General features: G+C 33.6%; 1 protein-coding gene across 2 annotated transcripts; it reads right to left on the bottom strand.

The window, feature by feature from the left end:
- Positions 1 to 678: 678 nt before the first annotated feature.
- LOC148955409 (calpain-D-like) lies at positions 679 to 20039 on the bottom strand. Of its 2 annotated transcripts, none has more exons than XM_089102174.1 (2): positions 19937 to 20039; positions 679 to 4487 (listed from the first exon to the last, which is right to left on the bottom strand). In XM_089102174.1, the coding sequence occupies exon 2, from the start codon at positions 4479 to 4481 to the stop codon at positions 2613 to 2615; it is 1869 nt and encodes a 622-aa protein (XP_088958300.1). In that variant the 5' UTR covers positions 4482 to 4487; positions 19937 to 20039; the 3' UTR covers positions 679 to 2612. The 2 variants fall into 2 exon arrangements, with proteins under 2 accessions (XP_088958300.1, XP_088958309.1); XM_089102183.1 differs by having other exon boundaries at positions 19886 to 20032.
- Between the last annotated feature and the right edge of the window lie 3583 nt (positions 20040 to 23622).

Raw genomic sequence — 23622 nt, forward strand, 5'->3', positions numbered from 1 at the left:
TATATATATATATATATATATATATATATATATATATATATATATATATATATATATATATATATATATATATATATATATATATATATATATATATATATATATATATATATATATATATATATAAATATATATATATATATATATATATATATATATATATATATATATATAATATATATATATATAAATATATATATAAATATATATATATATATATATATATATATATATATATATATATATATATATATATATATATATATATATATATATATATATATATATATATATATATATATATATATATATATATATATATATATATATATATATATATATATATATATATATATATATATATATATATATATATATATATATAAATATATATATATATATATATATATATATATATATATATATATATATATATATATATATATATATATATATATATATAAATGTAGGTATAAAAAGCAATAACAAATGCAGAATGACACAAGCATTAAAAAGAACAATATTTAAAAATATACCAGTCAGGCATGTTCACCGGATGGGTGCGTTTTTGATGGGGGGTGGGGAGGGGGGGGGGTTGCTTCAGTTACGTATTCATTAATTTAAGCCTGCCAACTTCAACACTATACCAAAAAAGAAGAAAAACATCCTAGATTCATCACTAATCTTTTTATTTATTATAATAATTAGGACAATTCATTCCAACTAATCAATTGCAGGAACTTTTTATCAGCTTGAAAAACCCTTATCTAGCGAAATAATTACAATTACAATGCAATCATCACAGAAAAACCAAACTTTTCCACTTTCAAACATTTACCACTTAGAAAAATCAAATATATAAATATAACACACACGATCTGAACAAAAAAAAAAACACAACATACTTCAAAGCCTACTCAGGAGGGGTTTCAGCTCAGCCACAGCTATGGATTTTCATGCATCGATTGTTCAGAGAAATATCTAAATCTTCAAAATCAGGGGGGTGACAATTGCCCTCTCTGCATCCCGTCCAATTGGCACCCCTGATCCATAGTTACAGATTAGTTTAAGGATCTTCTTAAAGTCCAACAACCAGGTCGGCCTAAGACACTACCTAACTTTTAAACCATGTAGGTTTCCTTTTGATATTTCAAAGGGTATTAGGGTACAAGAAGTAAGTTTAGAGGAGAGTTAAGAAACATAAATAATACTTTTTTTGTCAATTTTACAGTTATCTACATAGGATGTTAAACAAGAAAGATGGCTTTCGGCCTTCTTGGTAAGACAAAGCAATTTTAGGATCCAAAGGTTAATCTTAAAACTATTTTTACGAACTGGATTAAAATACATAATCCGTTTTGAAAAACAAACAAACATTTTGGAATGAAAGTTAGATATTAGAAGATTCCATAGGAATGGGACAAATTAATATTTTATCCCAAATATAGCTCAACTTCTTAGTAAAGGCAATAACAAAATTTAAAACTGAACTACAAACAAAATACTTGCTAGATAAATGACAAAATTGTCTAAAGTGACACCAAAATCCAAAGAGTCCGTATTACTGTGATTAAACCGAAATTATACATGCTTAAAATTGATCAACACATGCATTTTCAATGAACATCATACTAAAAAAGGCTTTGTATTTGGATCAAGACAAGTAGAAGAATCTCAACTACAAAAAAGTCCCTTATCGCAAGTATATCAAGTCCATTTTATTGTTGGTTAGTTATTACAGTTCACTATGATCAGGAGAAGCATTGCTATTTTTTTTATTTATTTATTGGTTTACTAGATAAACTCATCACGAGCGTTGAAAAGGAATTACAAGACTTGAAATACTAACACAAACTGTAAAATAGAAATGTGTCAATTAAAAGATAGTGAAAGCATGAACAAGCAACAAAACAGGAGAGGTCATGTGATTGATTTTAGAAACGAGTAAGAAAAAATATGTTTCTAAGGATATTCCAAATAGAGTCGCACCGTTCTTTTTTTTCACAAAACTTTATTCCCAGAACCAGGAATAGCATAGATGTCCAGTACGCCGCTAGTCTTTTATTTAGTTCCATTAACACGTTTTATATCTCTCAAAATTTTGTCTAAAGGAATCAAAAAGTATTTTAACAGGATCACATGCCTAAGGAAAACCGCCCCAAATGGACCAACAGCGCAACACAAAGCTCAAGTAATGAGTCCTGAGTTCAGAAAAATATGAGAGGAGAACTCTCCAGTAAGAGACGAGTGCATAAACAATGCATCTAGATGGAAAACAGAAATAGAAAAAATTGGCATATATATCCTTTTTTATTATAGCAGCTGTGTCCAAATGGGGATCAAACATGTTCTTGTTTGTATAAGATGTCTATAGCCTATAATACTAAAAAACTTGAACTTATAAAAAAAAACAGCTTGGAGCTACCCCCTTTAGCAGAAAAACAACTGGGGCGAAAAAAACGATACTAGCTGACCTCTTTATTGTGGCCCCACATTATTTTGTTTGTAACTTATCGCCTTTAAAAAAAAAAAAAAAAACAGATAGGTAACTCGTAGAATTTGTGCCGTCTATACCGAAAAAAGTTAAAAATAAAAAAATTAAGCATAGGCTTCTAATATAGCGGCCTGGGAATATGAAGCATTTTTTCTGATGCACTTAACAACGGGTTGTGCTCACCTGGACCCCAATCTTTCAATGAAGCAACCTTACACACTCTGTGAAGAAGGTTATTTGCCACGCAAAAACCTTCTGTGTCTTCCAGGTGCGAAAGGACGTTTAAGACTTGACGATGCAGCGGAGGTACAGAGTCACAGGTGATTAGAGAGTTTCTGGTACAAACCAGGTTCATACTATCTGAACAGTCTGATTTGACCTGAAACCAATAGCTTGAGTTCATGTTTTCAGCAACAATCAAAAGGCCGGCAAATTCCAATTTTACATAATAGATATTGAACAAGTCTCGACTTTTGTTTTTACACCCTTTTTTCAAAGCAAACTGGATTAAAGCGTCAGCGAGAATAAACTGTGGATGATTTATCAGCTTCTCACAAAAAGTTTTCTTTGAGCTACGCACTGATATTACGCAAGAACGATTATCAGAATCCCAGTGGTTGAATGAAAATCCGATTATATAATATTGCCCTGGTTCAAGAACACAATAACAGCCGACACTACTTCTCAAAACTCTTGGTGAGCTTTCTATTAGAGATCGTAATGTGCCAGATGCATCAGCCCTATAAACACAGATCATAATATCAAGCCGGATGGATTGAGAATCGCCTCTCAACCCCGACTGGTATAAGACCACTTCTGTCTGCGTCACTTCAAAAACATTTAGTGTCAAAATCATATTACACATATTCTGAGAACTTCTTCCAAAATCTGCCTTAAATCTTTCTTCATGCCAGGCTGGGCAATAACGACAAACATCGATCGCATCAAAGAATTTCAGAATATCTGCAAATTCCATCCAAAACACGCCCTTTTCCTCCTTATACTTTAGTTTCTGTTTGACTTTCTCAGTCCAGAGACATGATTCTGGTGACCAATTACCATTCCACTTAGAACGACCCCAAGGATTTTTGAATTTTACCAACTTTTTATTTTCTATTTCTCGAACGTCGAGTACCGAATAAGCGTGATTCTTATCTAGGCCAGAGAGTTTGAATGAAGATGGTTCTAAAGTGGCATTTCCAGTCCCACAAGATGCTCCCATTAAAAAATTTTGGGTATGGCCGCTTATCAACTTAGCCCACAGAGCGTCTTTATCGATAATTCCATCAAAAGAATTAATAACAAAAGTTTCACACAGTGCACCCGTCAAAATAGAAAGCCCCTCGAAGCAATGTCCAGCTATAAGTGCCGAGTATCTTCCGAACGCCTTGGCTACTCCTTTTTCAATTAATGAAACCCAAAGCTGTCTTCTCTTGGCATATGAAAAGGCGAAGTCACAACTTATGGTCTGTGGTAAATAATCATCAATAACAACTCCAGCTCGCTGACCCTCAATACAAAGAAATATTACATATATACCGTACTCGGAGGCAGTGTTTGGGATGATCATAGCTCTTAGTAATTCTTCTCTTTCAGCAATAACTGCTAGGCCACTAATAAGCCAACAATCTCCTAAAGAACCTTGAATTATATCTGACGATTTTGGGCCATCAAAAACAGACCATCCTCCTCGTGGATAATCACTAGGGCGAAACCATCTTGTTATGCCATAAGAGTTGACTGAGTCTATTTCATTTTCGGCACACCAATTGCCGTAAATAGCAAGCTTTGTTGGAAAACTTTCATCGGTAAACTTCTTTTTTTGCTTTTTACATTCCTCCAGTATTGTTTTGTACTTGTCCAGAGCTTCATCAGCTGGGTAATAAAGCACTTGGTCTTTCATTTCAATTTTTTTAAAAAAAATTTCGCAATACAAATATGCGTCTTCATTTTGGAATGTACATGCTGGACATTCAACAGTCATCATAAGAATCTAAATAGAAAAACAACTGTAAATAAAATCAGTTACAAAAAATAAATCATTCACAATTAAAACAACCAGTAAACAATCCAAAACAAGCAACTTCAAAATTTTCATGGAGAAGGTAGGGAAATACGTAAAAATAGAAAATAAAAGAATTAACTCCTATGTAAAGGTAATTGCGCAAGGAAATCGGAAATTAAATCTTTTCGTTTCGTCATCTCCATCTAGCAGCACTTTATTTTTTACAAGTGAATACACATTTCTACGTTGATTTGCAGTTTAGTAATTCGTACAAATTCAGTATTCCTACACAACACTGAACAGATTAATCATAAAAACAAAGAAAATTTTGTATCAATTCTTGTGTGTCAAGATATTCCAAGTATAGTTACAAGCACTTAAAACACATTTTTTTTTTTGCTAATGAAGCCCATACCAAAACTTCTTAAACTTTTTACCATGTCAGACACCCAAAATTCTTAATACATCGCGCAAATCCTTTAAAACTTACTGCTAAAAAAATTGTTGATGTAAAAAAAATTGTATTAAATGCATACTATAGTACACGTATAATGACGATAATCGCATCATCCTCAATTACTACTCACATATAAAGATAATGTATATATACTATCTTTATATGTGAGCAATAATTGTATATGTGTGTATGTACGTATGTTGTTCTCGAAAACACGTATAAAAAACACGCATTGTAAACGCATAAAAAAACGATCTAGATAGGTCAGAAGACTGATAAAAATCGTTAAAAGCCTTAATTTTGGTTTTTGCAAATGACATAATGTACTATGTTAGTACAGCATATAAGCATTTCGTATGACATCATATAAGTATTTTCTTATATGATGTCATGCATAGCTTCGTTTCTGTGAACCGAGATCCATGCCAATAGAAATGCAGAACATTTTATGGTCAGGTCCTGTTTCTAATTTTGATGAGAGGCCTGACAGATGTTTTCAAACCAGCAATAGAGGAACTAATATCTATAATTTCTCGTCATTAGGGGTAAAAAAAAAAAAAAAATTGGACAAAAACAGACTAAAAGAAATAGTGCGTGGCCATGAATGCTATGATAAAGGCTACAAAATTTCCAAAAACCACGAAAATGTTACAGTAGTAAGGAGTATATTTTCATCTCCAAGCTATTGTAATAAACAGAATAATCCCGGGTCTGTATTGCAGATTCATGGGACTAGCTCATACTGTCCCATTAATCCTGGAATCGAACTCCCTCCTAGCACCTCGCTAGGAGAAATCATTTTACATCCGGGAATGAAACTCTACCTCGAATTTGGTGTACGAGATTGTGAATATCGCCACCGCCTTCCCCAGCTATTTAAAACTCTTGATAAAGACGGGAATTGTAAACTGGACGCAAATGAAATATTACAGGGACTGAACTTGAAGAGTGAGGAAACTGTCGTGAAGATGATCAAGGTTCATGATACAAACGGCGATGGTCTAATAAGTTTGGAGGAGATTAAAAATATGTGCATTCATTTTTCTAATAACAGCGAATCAATCTTATTTATGTTTTTTGATGACGATTTAGAGACAAGGATCATGGTTGCAGCTGTAGCTGCAACCTAGTAAAGAGCGAACCACAGCCCATAGTAACCAAAGGTTAAAAATGCGTTTTGAAAAAAACTACTCAGTGAAAAAAATTGCCATCTGACAGTGATCCAGGAATGTTAAATATTATTTAAGTTCGTCTTAAAAGTAAAAGTTAATTGCGAAAAGAAATTTATGGTGATTTCGAAAAGAGCCTGGAACCCCTCGAAAATGGCGTCGGATCGAAACGAAAAATGCACCATAGGAATTAACATGGTCCTCTACTTTGAACAACAAGAAAAAGCACTTTTTTTGCATGGGTAGCACTGATGTGTCTCCTTTTTTTCTATCAGGGCTAGCGGGTTACCTAAACATCATAGCGAGATGTTTAATAGTTCATTCAAACAGAAATTAAATTTGTTAGTGCCCTTTTTAAGTGACCAAAAAGATTGGAGGGCATCTAGCCCCCTCCCCCCAAAGACGTCTGATCAATATTTTAAGATAGCCTTATTGTTCAGCATAGTTTAAAAGTCTAAAAACTATGGTTTTGGTGATGATATGACCCTCTGTAGTTTCTGGAGAAAGGGATGTACATGGTGTAGGGCGTCAATTGTTTTTTTTTTTTTCAAGAGTGGTTTTGTGCCTTCTATCATGGTTGCAGCAGTAGCTGCAACCTATTAAAAAAAAAACATAGCCCATGGTGGAAAAACGCAGTGTAAAAACGCATTTTGAAGAAAAAAAAAATGTCTAATGGGAAAGAATTGCCATCTGACATTGATCCAAGAATGGTAACTATTATTACGGTTCATCTTCAAAATAAATTTTTTTGGTGAAAACAAATTTAAGGTGATATTGAAAAAGAGCCTGAAACTCTTTGAAAGGGGTTTCAGATAAAAAAAAAATTGCACCATTGGAATCAGTAAGGCCAAAAACCTTGTATAGGGTGATTAGAGTCCCCCACCATGAACAACAAGGAAAATCACATTTTTGCATGGGTAGCACTGATGTGTCTTTTTTTGTCCTTTTTTTACCAGGGTTAGTGGGTTACCAGAGCATGATAAAGAAATGTTTAATGGCTCATTCGAACGGAAATTAAAATTGCTGGCTGCCCTTTTTAAGTGACCAAAAAGATTTGAGGGCATCTAGCTCCCTTCCCCTAAAGTCGTCCAATCAAAATTTTGAGACATTCATTTTTTTCAGCATAGTTGGAAAGTCCAATAACTATAATTTTGATGATGATACAACCCTCCATCGTCCCTGGGAAAGAGTTTTCCATCGGAAGGAAAATTTATGGAGGAACTTTCCAGGAGAAACTTTACAAAGGGGGAGAGGGGGATCTCGTCGCATTATTTGAAAACTTCACAAACTAAATAAAAAATTCAACTGGAGGTAAGAAGTAACATTAAAATTTAAAACGAACAGAAATCATTCTTCACAAGAGTGGGGCTACCCCCTCCATAATAAAAATAAAATAGATCCTGGCAGTGTTGCTTTTACATTAAATTTAAATTAAAAACGGACAAAGATTAATTCAAAAACGAAGTTTTCATTTTTTTTGTATTGGTATCATGTATGTGTCTCCTTTTTTTCTTTCCAGGACTAGGGGTTGATCAAAAAATGATTTACTATTTTCTTCATTGCTTAATTCCAGTACTGAAACATTAAAGTAATCTTGAAAACATCTTATAATACTCCATTTTATTCCACTCTGCGTGGAACACTCATAGCTACGCGTAAGCGCGCTCATCTCCTTCCAGATTGCCAGGCATGGTACATTTCCGCCATGCACGAAATACCACATGTGGTACACGATTTTTGAAGGTGGGTAAACCCTCACTTCCTGGTTTAAGCTGAGATAAGATTGAACTTGATAGAACTTGTTGTGGTTGTGTTCCTTCTATATGATTTTTTATTAAAAACGGGCAAAGTTTAATTTTAAAAACAATTTTTTTTCTAAGGGAAACAAAGAGCGAAGTTGAAACTTAAAACGAACAAAAATTATTACTGCACATCCTATCTAAAATATATCGAAAATATTTGTAATGTTCCCTATGTTAGTAGGATTACAGAAGAATAACGCTTTACTGAAAACACAAAGGCCAAGTATAAAAAGCAAGAATATTGATTTAGGAGTCAAAAGTGAGTAGGTAGCCTCACAACAACAAACCCTTCTATAAAGTTTTTCATAGTCTAACACAAGCTGTGATATCAGTAGCTTTCAGTATACAACTAAAATTACCTTAAAAGCTTAGGCATACTAATAAATATTATCTTAAGAAGTGCAAAGTCATTAAACAGCATACAAATATAATGAATCGATCTATCAAGTGACATCTTGGTCTCACCTAGTATTATTCGAAATGAAGAACAAATAAACCATAATATGAACTCTTGAAATCCTGTTATTTCTCTCTATACAAAGGAGAATTTTAAGCTATGATACAAATTCTAAAGCGATTCTGTAGTCCCAGTACTATCAAGATTGTTTCACTCCGAACTTGTCTACAAAATAATCAAAAAGTATCTTGATTATATGCCAGGGGCATATAAAACATTATATGCCCCCGGGGCAAGGGTAACGTACAACCCTTGTCCCTGGGGGCTTCGTCAATCCTGGAGGCATTGTTATATGTTCATTGGACTACTTTTAACAAAATGGCTATCTCACAATTTCAATAAGATGCGTTTAGAGAAAAGAGGGCTCTGGGGGGGGGGCCTATTTGGCCTTCATAACTTCTGAATCTGAAAAGGGAAAGCAAACTTTGGGCCTCCTCTAAAGTTTATAATACCACCACCTCCAAAAAAAACATATATGCATCCGGGACATAACTTAAAACCTTTCCCCCTGGCTCCAGGGGTTTGTTTCAATCGCAAAGGCCTTGTTATATGACTTTTGGACTATTTTGAAAAAAAAACATGGCAATCTTAAAATTTCTATTGGATACATTTTGGAAAAAGAGGAAGTGGGGGGGGCTAGTCGCCCTCTGATTACTTTTGACTATTAAAAAGGGCATTATATCTTCCGATTTCCAATCAAATAAGTCCCTTCCGAAGTTTATATGACCATCCCTTCCATAAAAACCTTATATGTTAAAAATGCACTAGCATTACTTATAGCCCTTGCCCTGAGAGCTATGGGAGGGGGCGTCATCCCTAAGGACATAATTAATGGACCTTTCAACTATGCTGAACAAAATGGATATATCAAAATTTGATTCTATGAGTTTGGGAAAATGATAGGGGTAGCAGCTGGTTGCCCTCCAATCCCTTTTGAATCTTAAAAAGGACACTAGAACTTTCAGTTAGCAACTGAATGACCGCCTTTTGAAGTTTCCACGACACCTCCGTCTATAAAAATCTCTTGCTCACATGATACAAACAAACAAATAATACATTATACCAGCATCGTTCTTTACTTACGCAGTGCTATTGGGCTAACTATGATCCGATCAAGGAACGGGTCAAAATAATTAAAGTAGACCAAACATTGATTGTTTACGATTTTTAACCTGGATTCAATCCCATCTACCTTGCATTATCAGTCTGAATAGGGACTGAAATCAATCAACTATACTACCATAGTTGTCACATTTGATTTTACATGCACAAATCCATTTTTCTATACCCTAAAATTGAAAACACTTTTTCAAAATCCTCCTAAATAGCGGTATTTGTTAATTAAAATATGTCTTGACTGAAGGGCAGGGACATCCAAACTCCTTTATCAAACCAATGTTTTGGTAGCTTCATTAATGAATAGATCCGTTTGACACTCTCAACGAGGTCTTCAACTGTAATCCATCCGTCTAAATCATCATCGAAAAACATAAATAAGATTGATTCTCTATCTCTAGAAAAATTAATGCACATGTTTTTAAGCTCCTCTAAACTTATTACCCCATCGCTGTTTGTATCATGAACCTTGATCATCCTCACGACAGTTTCCTCACTCTTCAAGTTCAGCCCCTGCAATATTTCATGTGCGTCCAATTTACCATTGCCGTCTTTATCAGGAGTTTTTAAATAGCTCTGGAAGGCTCGGGATGAGATTGAATCAAGGTTACAAATCATAAACACTCAATCCTTGGTCTATTTTAATTCTTTTGGCTCGTTCCTTCATCGAAAAAAGAAAATAAATTCAGCAATAAAATTGATACTAGGTAAAGAAGGACCATGAAACTTCCCTAAAAATCAAGCTCCAGCACCCTTGTTTTCTAAAATGCAATAAAAGTCTAATATGAGTATATAAGAAGGTGAGCGTGGTCTAGTAGTTTATATGTGACGTCCTATATACATAGGGCGCCAAATCGATACTTCAGTTGCTCGGTCTGTACGTATTTTTAAAAAACAAAATGACCTGGGTATTCGAAAGCAAGGAGAGCTAAAACTTATAGACTTTTGTTTATTGAAAGTTGTTGCTCGTGCAGCCTTTCTCTTAAACGTGGACGAGTTTTGCCGATATAAAATTATGCACAAGAACATGGGACACCCAAAACCTACCGATAATTGGATCATGCAAACCTCCTTATATTGGCTCATGCAAGGGGTTACTAAAGTTCTCGAAGATAGTCAAGAACATTAGCTTTGAGATAATTTCTTTAAAAGGCACAAGTACAGCAAAATGATTGAAAAAGACACACGTAGAGTTAAGACGAGGTGAACAGGACTAACTTCTAAAGTAAACAGTCGACCACAATTCCTCTAGAACGGAAGTTCTGGGGATTGGCCAACAGAATATGCACATGAGAAGGACACATGAGAAGGCACATGGGAATCGTGTCGTCCGCACGGATGACTACAGCCAATGTGCTTTAAGGTTGCTACCACGCTTTAAGGAACTTATGTACAATATTAAAGGATGCCCCTTAATTTTGAATTTATTCTACTCCTTGTTGTTACATGTCTTGTAACCTCATATTTCTTTGTTCATTACTTTTGTTTTTGACTTGGGTTAATTCTTAATGCGGCTTATCTTTGAACTAGATGTTTCTCTCTTCTTCACTTTTATCTTTGACTCCTTGTAATCGTTGCTTATGCAAGTATTCTAACAGTACATTTTTTTTTCTTTGTTTTCATTTACCATTACTTTAGACATTTTTTTCAATTAATTAAAAAAACTTTTCCCACAAAAAGTTTTTTAAAGAAAAGTAAAGAACTGCATTAAACCAAAAATGAGCAAAAATTAAATCCAAAAATCTACCAAGCGTGAAACTACCACAAATCAGCAACGATAAATAAATGAAACCCAAAACGAACAGAAATTACGATAAATAACCGATTTAAACTCAAAACGAGCAGAAATTAACAGAAATTTGGCGTAAAACCCCTATGCCTTCCTATGGCCAGAACATAACTTGAACTTTACTGAAAAAACATAAATGTTTTTACTTTTATAACTTTAATAAATCAAATAATATTAACATTTTGATTACTAAATATCAGTATTCAGGGATCAAATTCACTGACACGGGTGGTTATGAACTTCATAAGTTCGATTAGGCAGCAGAACATCGAATTGCAAAAAAAAAGAAATAGATTAAAACAACACCAGGGTTGAAAATAAATCACTAAAACTAGTGATAAACTACAAGGGATTACAACATATTGAAATGAATAGTTGCATGAAGATTTCAGAGGTGCGTGTCCTTTTTTGAAGGAAGGTGGGAGGCATGCGTTATAATCATTTCCGTAGGTGCCCCCCCCCCCGCCTATATTTCGGAAAGTGTTTTTTCATATTTTCATTGAAAGTACCTTTTTTGGTCTTTTCGTTTTAAAACTAAATTTAACCCCCATTGACATTTTCATGCCTTGGTGCCCCTGGTAGATTTTATATAATTTGAAGAGGATTTTTTTTTAAGTATCCTCTTCTCGTGTTTTAGAAAACCCTTTTTTGTTTCCTAGCTGTCTGTAAAAAGGAAATGAGTGCTATCGAAAATATCTAAAGAATGGTAAATGTAGATAAGACGCATTGCTAATCCATTTCACTTATTATAATTAACTGTAATCAGTTTATAGAAACTGGGGAAAACTATTCAGCAAACTTTGTTTCCAATTCTATTAAAAGTTTCGGATGCCTACGTAAAAGTATTAATTAATTTTTCCCAGCTATAGTCAGTTAAAGTAGAAGAAAATATATCGAAGTAAAGCTGTTGAGATGTTAAAAGATCTATCTCAAAATTTTTATTGGATGTGTTGGGGGGACTGAGGGGTGTCGGGGGGGGACTAGTTGCCCTCCAATCACTTTCGACTATTAAAAATGGCACTAGCCCTTTGAATTTTCAATCGAATGGGCTTTTTTTGAAGTTTCTACAACAGCACCTTCTTTAAAAACCTTATATGCCCCCAGGGCATAACTTAAAACCCTTGCCCTGAGGGCTGTGGGGGAGTGTCCTCCTCAAAAACATATTTTCTATCCCAAAAATGATATTATTGATAAAATGATATAAATGATATATAGAATGTTTTCTATAAAAAAAATAATTCTAACAAAATGGCTATCTCAAAATGTTGATTGGATGTGTTTGGGGGAATGATGGGCGTGGGGGAAGGGCTAGTTGCCCTCCAATCACTTTCGACTATTAAAAGGCCACTAGCCACTCCAATTTCCAATCTAATGAGCCCTTTTCGAAGTTTCTACGACAACTCCTTCAATACAAAGTGCCCGGGTATGAAGAAAAAACAAAAAAAAAAACACATTGTGCCCACATCATTCTTTACTTTGGTTGGTCTTGTCATATTTAATGGTCTAGGTTGCTCATTTGTCCACTAGGTATTATGAAACTGCTTAAAATGCCTTCTGTAAAAAGACTAATTACATTCCTTTTGTAATATTGCATGCATCAAAGATATATAAAAACAATATGTTCACTCTTGTTGGGGCGGGGGTCATAAATGGTTAACTTCATTCTCTTGAAATGTCCTCATAAATATGATGTCAATCATATGATTTTTATTGTCAATTAATTAAAACAACTTTTTCCACAAAATAAGTTATTCAAATAAAGTAAAGAACTCCATTAAACAAAAAATGAACAAAAAGAGAACCAAGCAATCTACTAAACCCAAGAGTACCACAAATCAGTATCAATAAATAAATGATACCCAAAACGAACAGACATTAAAAGAATTAGCAGAGTCAAACCCAGAACGAGCAGAAATTAATATAAGTAGGGTTCTAAAACCCTATGCTTTCAAAAGCCAGAATAAAATTTGTATTTTACTGAGAAAAAATCAAATGAATAAACTGAAAAAAAAATGTGCACTGTCAGTTTAATATACATATGCTGATATTCATTCCTTAAAATTTTTGATTTTTTTTTCTTAATTAATTTTTGATTTCTTTAAGTTATAAAAATGAAACCATTTAAAAGAATTTTTTCCGTAAAGTACAAATTATATTCTGGTTTTTAGAATGCTACTCATATTAATTTCTGCTCGTTTTGAGTTTGACTCTGTTATTTATTTTAATTTCTGTTTGTTTTGGATTTCATTTATTTATTGATACTGATTTGTGGTAGTTCTATGCTTTGTAGATTATTTGATTCTATTTTTGTTCATTTTTGGTTTAATGGAGTTCTTTACTTTTATTGGAAAAACTTATTTTGTGGAAAGTTTTCTTGATTAATTTCTGTTCGTTTTATATTGACACAGTCTTTTCAGGGAAGAAGAAAATAATACTTTGAAAAATCGAAATAAATTTTGATTGGATGTGTTTGGGGGAATGATAGGCGTAGGGGGGGCTAGTTGCCCTCCAATTACTTTCGACTATTGAAAAAGGGCACTAGCCCTTTGAATTTCCAATCGAATGAGGACTTTTTAAATTTTATATGACAACACCTTCTATAAAAACATTATATGCCCCCAGAGCATAACTTAAAACCCTTGCCCTGAGGTTTGTGGGGGATTGTTCTCCTCAAAATCATTCTTTTTCTTTCTATTTTCTATCAGCAAATCAACTACGCTGAACAAGATGGCTATCTCAAAATTTTGATTGGATGTGTTTGGGGAAATAATGGGCGTGGGGGGGGGGGCTAGTTGCCCTCCAATCACTTTCGACTATTAAAAAGGGAACTATCCCTTTGAATTTCCTATCGAATGAGGCTTTTTCGAAGTTTCTACGACAACACCTTCTGTAAAAACCTTATAAGCCCCCAGGGCGTAACTTTAAACCCTTGCTCTGTGGGCTGTGAGGGATTGTACTCCTCAAAAACATATTTTCTATCAGGAAATCAACTATGCTGAACAAAATGGCTATTTCAAAATTTTGATTGGATGTGTTTGGGGAATGATGAGCATGGGGGGGCTAGTTGCCCTCCAATACTTTTCGACTTTTAAAAACGGCACTAGAACTCCCAATATTCAATCGAATGAGCCCCTTTTGAAGTTTCTATGACAACCCCTTCCATATGAAATGCCTCTGGGAAAAAAATAATAATAAATAAATAATAAAACATTGGAGCCGTATGGGCTTTACTATAGGCAACACTACAGTGTTGCCTCTGATTAATCAAAAAAACTTTTTGCACAAAATAAGCTTTTGAAAAAAAAGTAAAGAACTCCATTAAACCAAAAATGAACAAAAATAGAATTCAATAATCTACTGAGCATACAAATACCGCAAAGCAGTATCAATTAATAAATGAAACCCAAAACAAACAGAAATTAAAATAAGTCAAACTCAAAACAAGCAGAAATTAATCTGAGTAGGGTTCAAAACCACATGCTTTCTTAAAGCCAGAAATAGTTTGTATTTTACTGAAAAAATACTTTTAAATGTTTTAATTTATCTAACTTTAAGAAATCAAAAATCAATTATGATTTTAAGGAATGAATATCAGCATATCTATATTAAACTGACAATGCACAATTCTTCAGTAAATTCATTTGAATTTTTCAGTAAACTACAAATTATATTCTGGCTTTTAGAAAGCATAGGGTTTAGAACCCTACCCAGATTAATTTCTGCTCGTTTGGAGTTTGACTTATTTTAATTTCTCTTTGTTTTGGGTTTCATTTATTAATTAATACTGATTTGTGGTAGTTGTATGCTTGGTTTGACTTATTTTAATTTCTGTTTGTTTTGGGTTTCATTTATTAATTGATACTGATTTGTGGTAGTTGTATGTTGTATGCTATTTGATTCTATTTTTGTTCAGTTTTGGTTTAATGGAGTTCTTTACTTTTTTTTTGAAAAGCTTATGTTGTGCAAAAAAATTTTTTGCTTAATTTCTGTTTGTATTATATTGACATAGTCTTTTTTAGGGAGAAAGACTGAGCCTCTTCTGAAGTTAAACAACCATCCCTTCCATCAAAACCTTAAATACTCCCTGGGCAAAACTTATAACCCTTGCCCCTAATCTCTGTTTTTTTGTTTTTTTTTCAACCCCAAAAGCCTTGTTATATGATATTTAGACTATTTTTAACAGAATGTATATCTCAAAATTTCTATTAGACACATTTTGGACAATATGACGTGTGTGTAAGGGGGATGGGGTAGCTGCCCTCTGATCACTTTGACTCTTAAAAAGAGCACTAGAGTGTCTGATTACCAATCAAATGAGCCCCTTTCACTGAATGTTGAAATGTTGACACAATGCTCTTTTAGTTGTAATGGGTTTCTTGGGTAAAAACAGGTACAAATTAGGGGTTTGTTGACTCTGATTGCTTTTGGCTCTTAAGATGGGCACTAGAAATAGCAACTTTTGAAACCTGACAAGAGATAATTGTGCAGAATCAATTACTCGCGGGTGGTATTTTCCAGGGGGTAATCGCCAGGCGGGGATGGGGGTAAACGCCGGCCACCATTGTGCCTGTATTTTGGAATATTGGTAGAATATTCCAAAATTCCTTCTTTTCTTCATTTTTTTTAGTTTGACATACTTTCTCTGTGATGGCTCAATTTTACATGGAGGGAGATCTTCCAAGGGGTGAATTTTCTGGGATACAAGTTCTCATTGTGAAAATCTCTTCTGGGGGTAATTTTACCCGGGGGAGGGGAAATTTTCCGCAGAGGGAATTTTTGAGGGCTTTTGACTCAGTTTTTACTATTAGAAAAGGTACTAGCCCTTTCAATTTCCAATCAAGTGAGCCCTTTTTGAAGTTTCTACAACAACACTTTTTATAAGAGCCTTATGTGCCCCCAGATATAACTTACAACCCTTACCCTGAGGGCTTTAGGGGGGAGGGGGCAGGTTTCATCCTCAAAGACCTAATTTCCAAAACTTTCAACTATGTTGAACAAAATGGCTATCTCAAAATTTTGATTGGATGTGTTTGGGGAAATGGTGGGTTTGAGAGGGGGGTTAGTTGCCCTCCAATCACTTTTGACTTTTAAAAAGGGCACTAGCTCTTTTAATTTCTAATTGAATGAGCCCTTTTTTTAAATTTCTACGACAATACTATCTCTAAAAACCTTATATGGCCCCAGGGCATAACTTACAACCCTTGCCCTGAGGGGTGTGGGGGTTTGTCATCCTCAAAGACATAATTTCCAGAACTTTCAACTATGATGAACAAATTGGCTATCTCAAAACTTAGATTGGATTGTGTTTGGATAAATGGTGGGCCTGGAAGGGCCTTCCAAAAACTTATGACTATTAAAAAGGGCACTAGCCATTTCAATTTCCAATCAAATGAGCACTTTTTGAAGTTTCTACAACAACACTTTCTATAAAAACCTTATATTTCCCCAGGGTATTACTTACAACCCTTGCCCCGATTGCTGTGGGGGGGGGGTCTCATCCTCAAAGACCTAATTTCCAGAACCTTCAACTACATTGAACATAATGGCTATCTCAAAATTTTGATTGGATGTGTTTGGGCAAAAGGTGGGCAGGAGAGGGGGGCTAGTTGCCCTCCAATCACTTTCAATTATTAAAAAGGGCACTAGCCCCCTGAATTTCCCATCAAATGAGCCCTTTTTTAAGTTTCTACAACAAAGCTTTCTATAAAAACCTTATATGCCCCCAAGGCATAACTTAGAACCCTTGCCCTGAGGGCTGTGGGGGGAGTGTCCTCCTCAAAAACATAATTTCCATTTGGAAATCAACTATGCTGAACAAAATGGCTATCTCAAAATTTTGTTTGGATGTGTTTGAGGAAATGGTGGGCGTGGAAGGGGTGTTAGCTGCCTTCCAATCACTTTTGACTATTAAAAAGGGCACAAGCCACTCCAATTTCCAATCAAATGAGCCCTTTTTGAAGTTTTTATGACAACTCCTTCAATAAGAAGAGCCCTTGTCTAAAACCAAAAAAAAAATAAAAATAATAAATAATACATTGTGCCAACATGACTTTTTAACTGCTATAATAAATTTTTATAGAAGAATGACTTGCTATAGAGTGACCAGGGGCATCGTTTGGGGGTGGCAAAGGGGAAGTTGCCCCCCCCCCAATAGTGTGAAGAAAAAATTATTATACATCCCACGCCCTTTGACTATCCAGATATGGACCTCTCTTGCCCCCCCCCCCAATAAAAATGCTGGAGGTTTGCCCCTGAGAATGACCACTATAATAATACTATAGTATATTATACACAAAGACTTTATGACACAATGAAATATCAATAAGCTAGAGGAGGGGGAGCCACCCTCATATACAGAATAACTTCTGTTCATTTTTTATTTGTAATGTTGCTTCTTCTCTCTTGAAAAAGCCTATTTTTTTTTAATTTAATGCATAAGTAAAACTGTTTAATTACAAATTTTATCAGCACAGATATTTTTTAGCCTGTGAACAGTTTTAAGTGTGCATTTTGTACAGTAGAAAGGAAGGGAATTCAAATTTACAATATCTATGCATTAGGGACAAGAGGATTCATATTTTAATGGCAATGAGCTTTATATTTGGAAACCATAGCCTATCTATCCTTTAGGATGGTGAGCATGTCAACAATACAATTAAGATTAAGCTCTGCTAGCATTTAAATTAAAACAATAGCTAGCAATTTGTGTGATTAAAGTGAAAAAGAGGGGCTATGAAGAGATGGCAATTCAAATAACCTCCCTGAAAAGCCAAAGTTTTGGACAAATTGTAAAAATTTTACACCTCTTTTGAACTGGATATCCCAGGCTGTGTATAGCCAAGACTCAAGTTAAATATATATGCCTGTTAGTCTATTTAGGAGAATAATTATTCCAAAAAGCCTATTTGAAAATAGGATATAATTTAAATTTATTTATAAAATGTTCATAAGAAATTAGCAGCTTGGTTTTCACCCAGTTAAAACTCAGTGTTTTGTAACTATTGCACTCCTGACATTAATTTGTGTAAGCCCCTTCACAGTGAAGAGGACCTCTTCACAGTGGTAGGCACTTGTTAGCTTCAGTTAGATTTTCCAAAATATAGAAGTAATAATGATCTTTTCTCTGAAAAAAATGTATTATAACAAATGTGCAAGGTATAAAAAGTTGTCTATATGACTTTATTTAGGCTGCTCTATAATGGTATGATCTGTAAAAGGTTATCTGTATGACTTTTTGTTGTTTTCTCTATATAGAAGTTGGGCAGTAAAATGTCTTCTGCATTAACTTTCAGTGTATCATATATATAAAGAGAAAACTGAAAATTCATCTGTATCCCTTTATTTATATTACATTATAATAGAAGGAGAGGCTAAAGATCCCTCAGTATGACTTTATTTAGGTTGATCTATAAAAGTATAATGTATAGAAAGTTATTTGTGTGAAATTTTATTGTTTTCTTGGTAAATTTTTTTTGTTGTTAATTGACTTATAAACAAAGTGAACATACCACTCAGTGCCTTTTTTATGCTCTTTCTAAATATAATAATCACTTTTGCTGCAAATGGATTTTAACCTCACCCCTATATATACCAATTCAGGGTATATATTTGCACATTAGGGGGTGGGGGTTATAATAGAATGATACATTAAAAAGCCATCTGTATGAGTTTATTTAGTCTGCTTTATAATAGTACAAGAAGTTGTCTTTTCAATAATAATTGCTTTTTTACCAAATTTAATTTTAAGCCTTTTTAGGACAATTCTAAATAATAATTTCTTTCTACGGTTTTTTGGCTACAAAAAGGGTTAAATCATTGGTTTCTAGCAAAATATTTCATTATGAAAGCCATATTTTTAGAGTAATATAATATGTAAACATTGATTTGTCACAATTAAGTTGGATAAAAATTCAAAACAACTTTTCTATATGCCATGTTTCTTCTATTGGCTTTGATATTTTCTGACATATTGGTGAAACAGCAGTTTTTCAGCAGCCAAACAGGATAAGAAGAAAACATGGCAGAATTCTTTTTAATTTTTTTTTTATTCAACTTAGTGGTGACAAATCAATGTTTGTGAATTATACAACTTTTCCAAAATGGATTTATAATAAAATAGTAAGTTTGAAACAAATGTTTTAATCTATTTGCATATCCAAAAACTACAGAGTTTTTTTTATTTTTGAGGGTCCTAAAAGCGCTTAATATTGAATTTAAAAAAAAAACAATTATTACATTAAAAGAGGCATCAAATTGTGCATTCAATTTCTTTGTAGGTCAATTATATGAGCTGTTCTATATTTACCTATTTTCCTAACCTAACCACTTTTTAAGATAGGCCTAGCAAAAAGTAGTTTAGGCTATTTAGAATTGTAGGCTACCCTCTAGGCCTACTCTATTTATTTGACAAATATTTTCATCAGGCCTAACAAAGAACTTTTTTTCATCTTGAGCAGAATTTTAAGCCATATCAATGGTTTTTTCCTACACTTAGGAAATGTATTTATGTCTTCTTGGAAACCTCATTTTTCGGTTTATTTTCAAGCTCTATGATTTGGATTGTAAGCCTACATTAACTTATAAATGTTTAACTTACTACCACAACAAATTTTTGAGTATGACAGAAACTGATATATAATAGCTTTACCTGTAATTTTAATCAAAATAGTTGTTGAGTTGATTTGAGGTCACCTCACGTCTTCAAGGACCTTGTGACCAATTTAATCAAAATAGCATTTCTTGTGTTTTAACTTTTGAACTTGTTGCTTAGACAAGCCAGCGTTGCTAAGTGTGTATCTTTTTGTCGGTATCTCCAAATCCTTATGCTTTTCATTTCAGAATTTTTACTTTAATGGATAGAATTACAAGCTCAAGAAGCACCTTTGGGGCCTTGGTGGCCAATAAGCCGAAACTAAATTTTCATGGTTTATTAGGGCTCCAAATCACAGACAAAAATTATATGATACAGATGTGTATAAGCCCTATTTTCCAATGTTAAAAAGAGGTCGGGTTCCCGGGTGCCTTCAGTCTATTTATGATGACGTTCATGGGTTCATGCATACTAGAAGCCTAAGAAACTGAGGATAGACGAGTATAAGCATCAAATTGATTAGTATAATTCAATTATTTTAGTTGAATGTCCACATTACACGCATTTTGTCTGTGCTCCAACTGATTCTCAAGTTCAAGTCCGATCAGCAGAAAAACAAACTGTTTTTGGCCATTTTTCAGGGTAATTGTTTTTTGTGCTTTTGATTGACAAGAATTTGAGGGCATATTTTGGACGTATCAAGAATTAATCTATTGATCTACGGAACTGAAGATTTTGTTAGCCCAACGACTCACAATTTAGCTTCATGATATTGAACAAAAATATTTCGTTGACCCTGCTCTGATCCCATTTTCAGCCAAACCTAATTTTGTGTTTCGGTTGTAGGTAAATACGAACTCCTTAACCTACTAAACATAAATTTCCAAGATTTTTGGACACAAATTTTAATCCAATTCAAAAATGGCCTATTTCGAGGATCCATGTTCCACAAATCAAATTCTATTTTGGAACATCAACGTTCCCATCTTATGGCTGTTTTTAGGCCCCAATTTGGTTCTTTTTAGGACTCTATTCAAAAGAAAACTTTTTCTTTTGCATTGATATACTTTTGGGCCATGGAATTCAGAAAAAAGTTTCAAAGTCATCAGCGACAAATCTTCTGACCTTGTTTTGGGATCTAATTTTTGGCAACCCATACCCCAAAATAAAAAATGTTCGTATATTCTAGGCCCATTGGCTGTTGAACTTGTTTTGGTGTCTTTTATAACCCCATTTGTGGGCTAATCGATGATTTTTGTTATTTTTTGTGTAGTGGGTTACTGTGCACTGGGTCAATTTTTTATGCCTTGATGTTTTCTCGCCTTTTCACTTAAACATACACATTTGAAACCGATCGTAAAGAAACAGTTTTCTGTTGTGTTTGGGCACCATCATCAGGCTTAAACTATTTTTATTTTTTTTTATTTGGACTGGGGTCAAGGTTATACATATAACCTTCAAGCCGATCAGAAAAAGGGTTTCAGCCGATATTCAGGACCCATAATTTTGATCTGATATCAATGGAGATTAAAAAGGTTACCGGGGTGGAAATATACTCGTTATTATTTCATGACTTTTGAATCCAAAACTACTCGAGTTTCTAATTCCCAATTAATTCAGCTGCATCCCAAATTTTCATGCCTCTTAATTTTTTTTCATATTAATCTAACTATAAAAATTATTTTTTTTACAAGAATAAAGATAAATTAAGATTGATAACAATATTATAATTATAGCTGGAAACTACATTTAATGCTGCAGTAGCAAAAGTGGCTAGAAGTTTGAGTTTTCTGAGAAAGCTAAAGAATGAGCGTCTACCAAGGATTCTGATGGTCTTGTACCATTCGCTTTTTAGCTTATATTTGTATCATGGATTTTTGCTTAATGTGGACTTTTTCTTTTAAGTCGAATTTTAAGATTTTAGAAATTTGACAAAATATAGTGGCTCGGTGATTTTGTGAGATTTAAAAATTGTATTTTGATTTGTTTGACTAGGCCAAATATCTTTTATGTTCATCAACTAAAAGAATTTGAACTAGTTATTTTTTTCTCGTCAATGTTTGAATCGACATTCATCTAAATGTTTTTTTGTGAAATATTTAGGTCCAATAAGTTTTATTATTGTTATTGTTTTGAAACTAAATTCTTTGGGAACATTTTCTGAGGCCCAGAATATTTACTCAATACTTAAGATCTGGTAGGAAATTCAAACCAGTTCAAGAGTAGATTGAAACCCTGGGAAACCATGGTTGAGAATAGGCCGAAATACTACCTGCTGCAGGGGCGTCGTTTGGGGGTGGCAAGAGGGGGCAGTTGCCCCCTCAATAATGTGGAGAAGAAAGTTATCATACATCCCATGCCCTTGGACTATCCAGATATGGACCCGTCTTGCCCCCTCAAAAAACATGCTGGAGATTCGCCCCTACCTGCTAGGAAGTTAATGATGATTTTGATTAGTGGATTTTCTTTGGAATGAAGTTTAGAATTTGTATTTATATGTACTAACCAGCTAATAATTTCTTTATGGCAATCGAAAGATGTTTGAAATGATATTTTGCTTATAAGTCTATATTGTCTAAGCTGAAGAGGGATTTCTGCACGAATGCAAATACAGTCTGTCATGCAAAAGATTGTTTATACTACTGTACCTCGTCCTGTGTGATGGGAATAGATTTTAGAATAGCTTTACTTATTTCAGACCATACAGACAAACTATTTGAAAGAACAAATAATCTCAATACGAGAGAGAAGAAATCATATACTAAGCATCCGCGACCAAAAGCAGAGTGAATATGAAGCTATCAGATTGCGAGTAAAGTTTGGATCGGAAAGGTAATTGTTAATACTTTAAAAGGCTAATCTAGTGATTCACTAGTGTCTAGGTGTCAATACAAAATAAAAATATATGAATTTGTACATCACATAATATTTATAGCAATTTTAGAAACCAGGATTCAAAAGAATTTTCATTCTCTAGACTAAATCGAGAAATATGAAATTTAGAAAACAAGATAAAGCGAATATGATCTGATGGAATACAATTGAGGCTACTGGTGTGGGTTTACCATACATACGGAAGTACAATACAGAATATACAAGGTGGAGAGGAAGAATAAAATAAATAGATAGACTTTTTGGAATAATTTATGTTAAATTACCGTAATTCTCAATAATTCTTGGTATTTTCCTCTCAGTAATTATTGCCACTTTTTTTTACCGACATATTCTTTCCTTTTGCTGCTTTAAGATACATTTTTAACCTTAGGTTTATTTTTATCTCTCAAGTTTTCGGTTATATTCTTTATTTTAGTTTTTGACGCAAACCTTTTCTTTCAATTTATCAACTGTCTCAGACTCTTTACTTGTATTATGATTGTGTTTCTGTACAGGTTTTGAAACGCTTTGACTTGAATGTTGAATTTGGCTATTTTTTTCTTGCAGCTGGTGACAGTCGTTTATCAGTTAAGAATTATGTATCTATTTAATAATCTGCCCCTTCTTTAATTTTTTCCATTAATTGTGTAATGATTAATTTAGCCTACTAATTTTAGGATGACCATTGATGACCAATTTTATGTACTAAACTTCTGTAAATGTTTTTTTTTTTACATTTATCTATTGTTTTGACAGTTAAATTTTCTCTGCTTCTGTTCTGTTTTTTGTTCTCTTTTACTTTGCATAAGAAGTGAATTTCAATTCTCCTACCACAGTCCGGGACTTTAATACTCTACTTAGGCATACAG

The sequence above is a fragment of the Artemia sp. Qi Xiang Cuo genome, chromosome 2, assembly GCF_049724085.1.
Source record: "Artemia sp. Qi Xiang Cuo chromosome 2, ASM4972408v1, whole genome shotgun sequence".
Lineage (NCBI taxonomy): Eukaryota > Metazoa > Arthropoda > Branchiopoda > Anostraca > Artemiidae > Artemia > Artemia sp. Qi Xiang Cuo.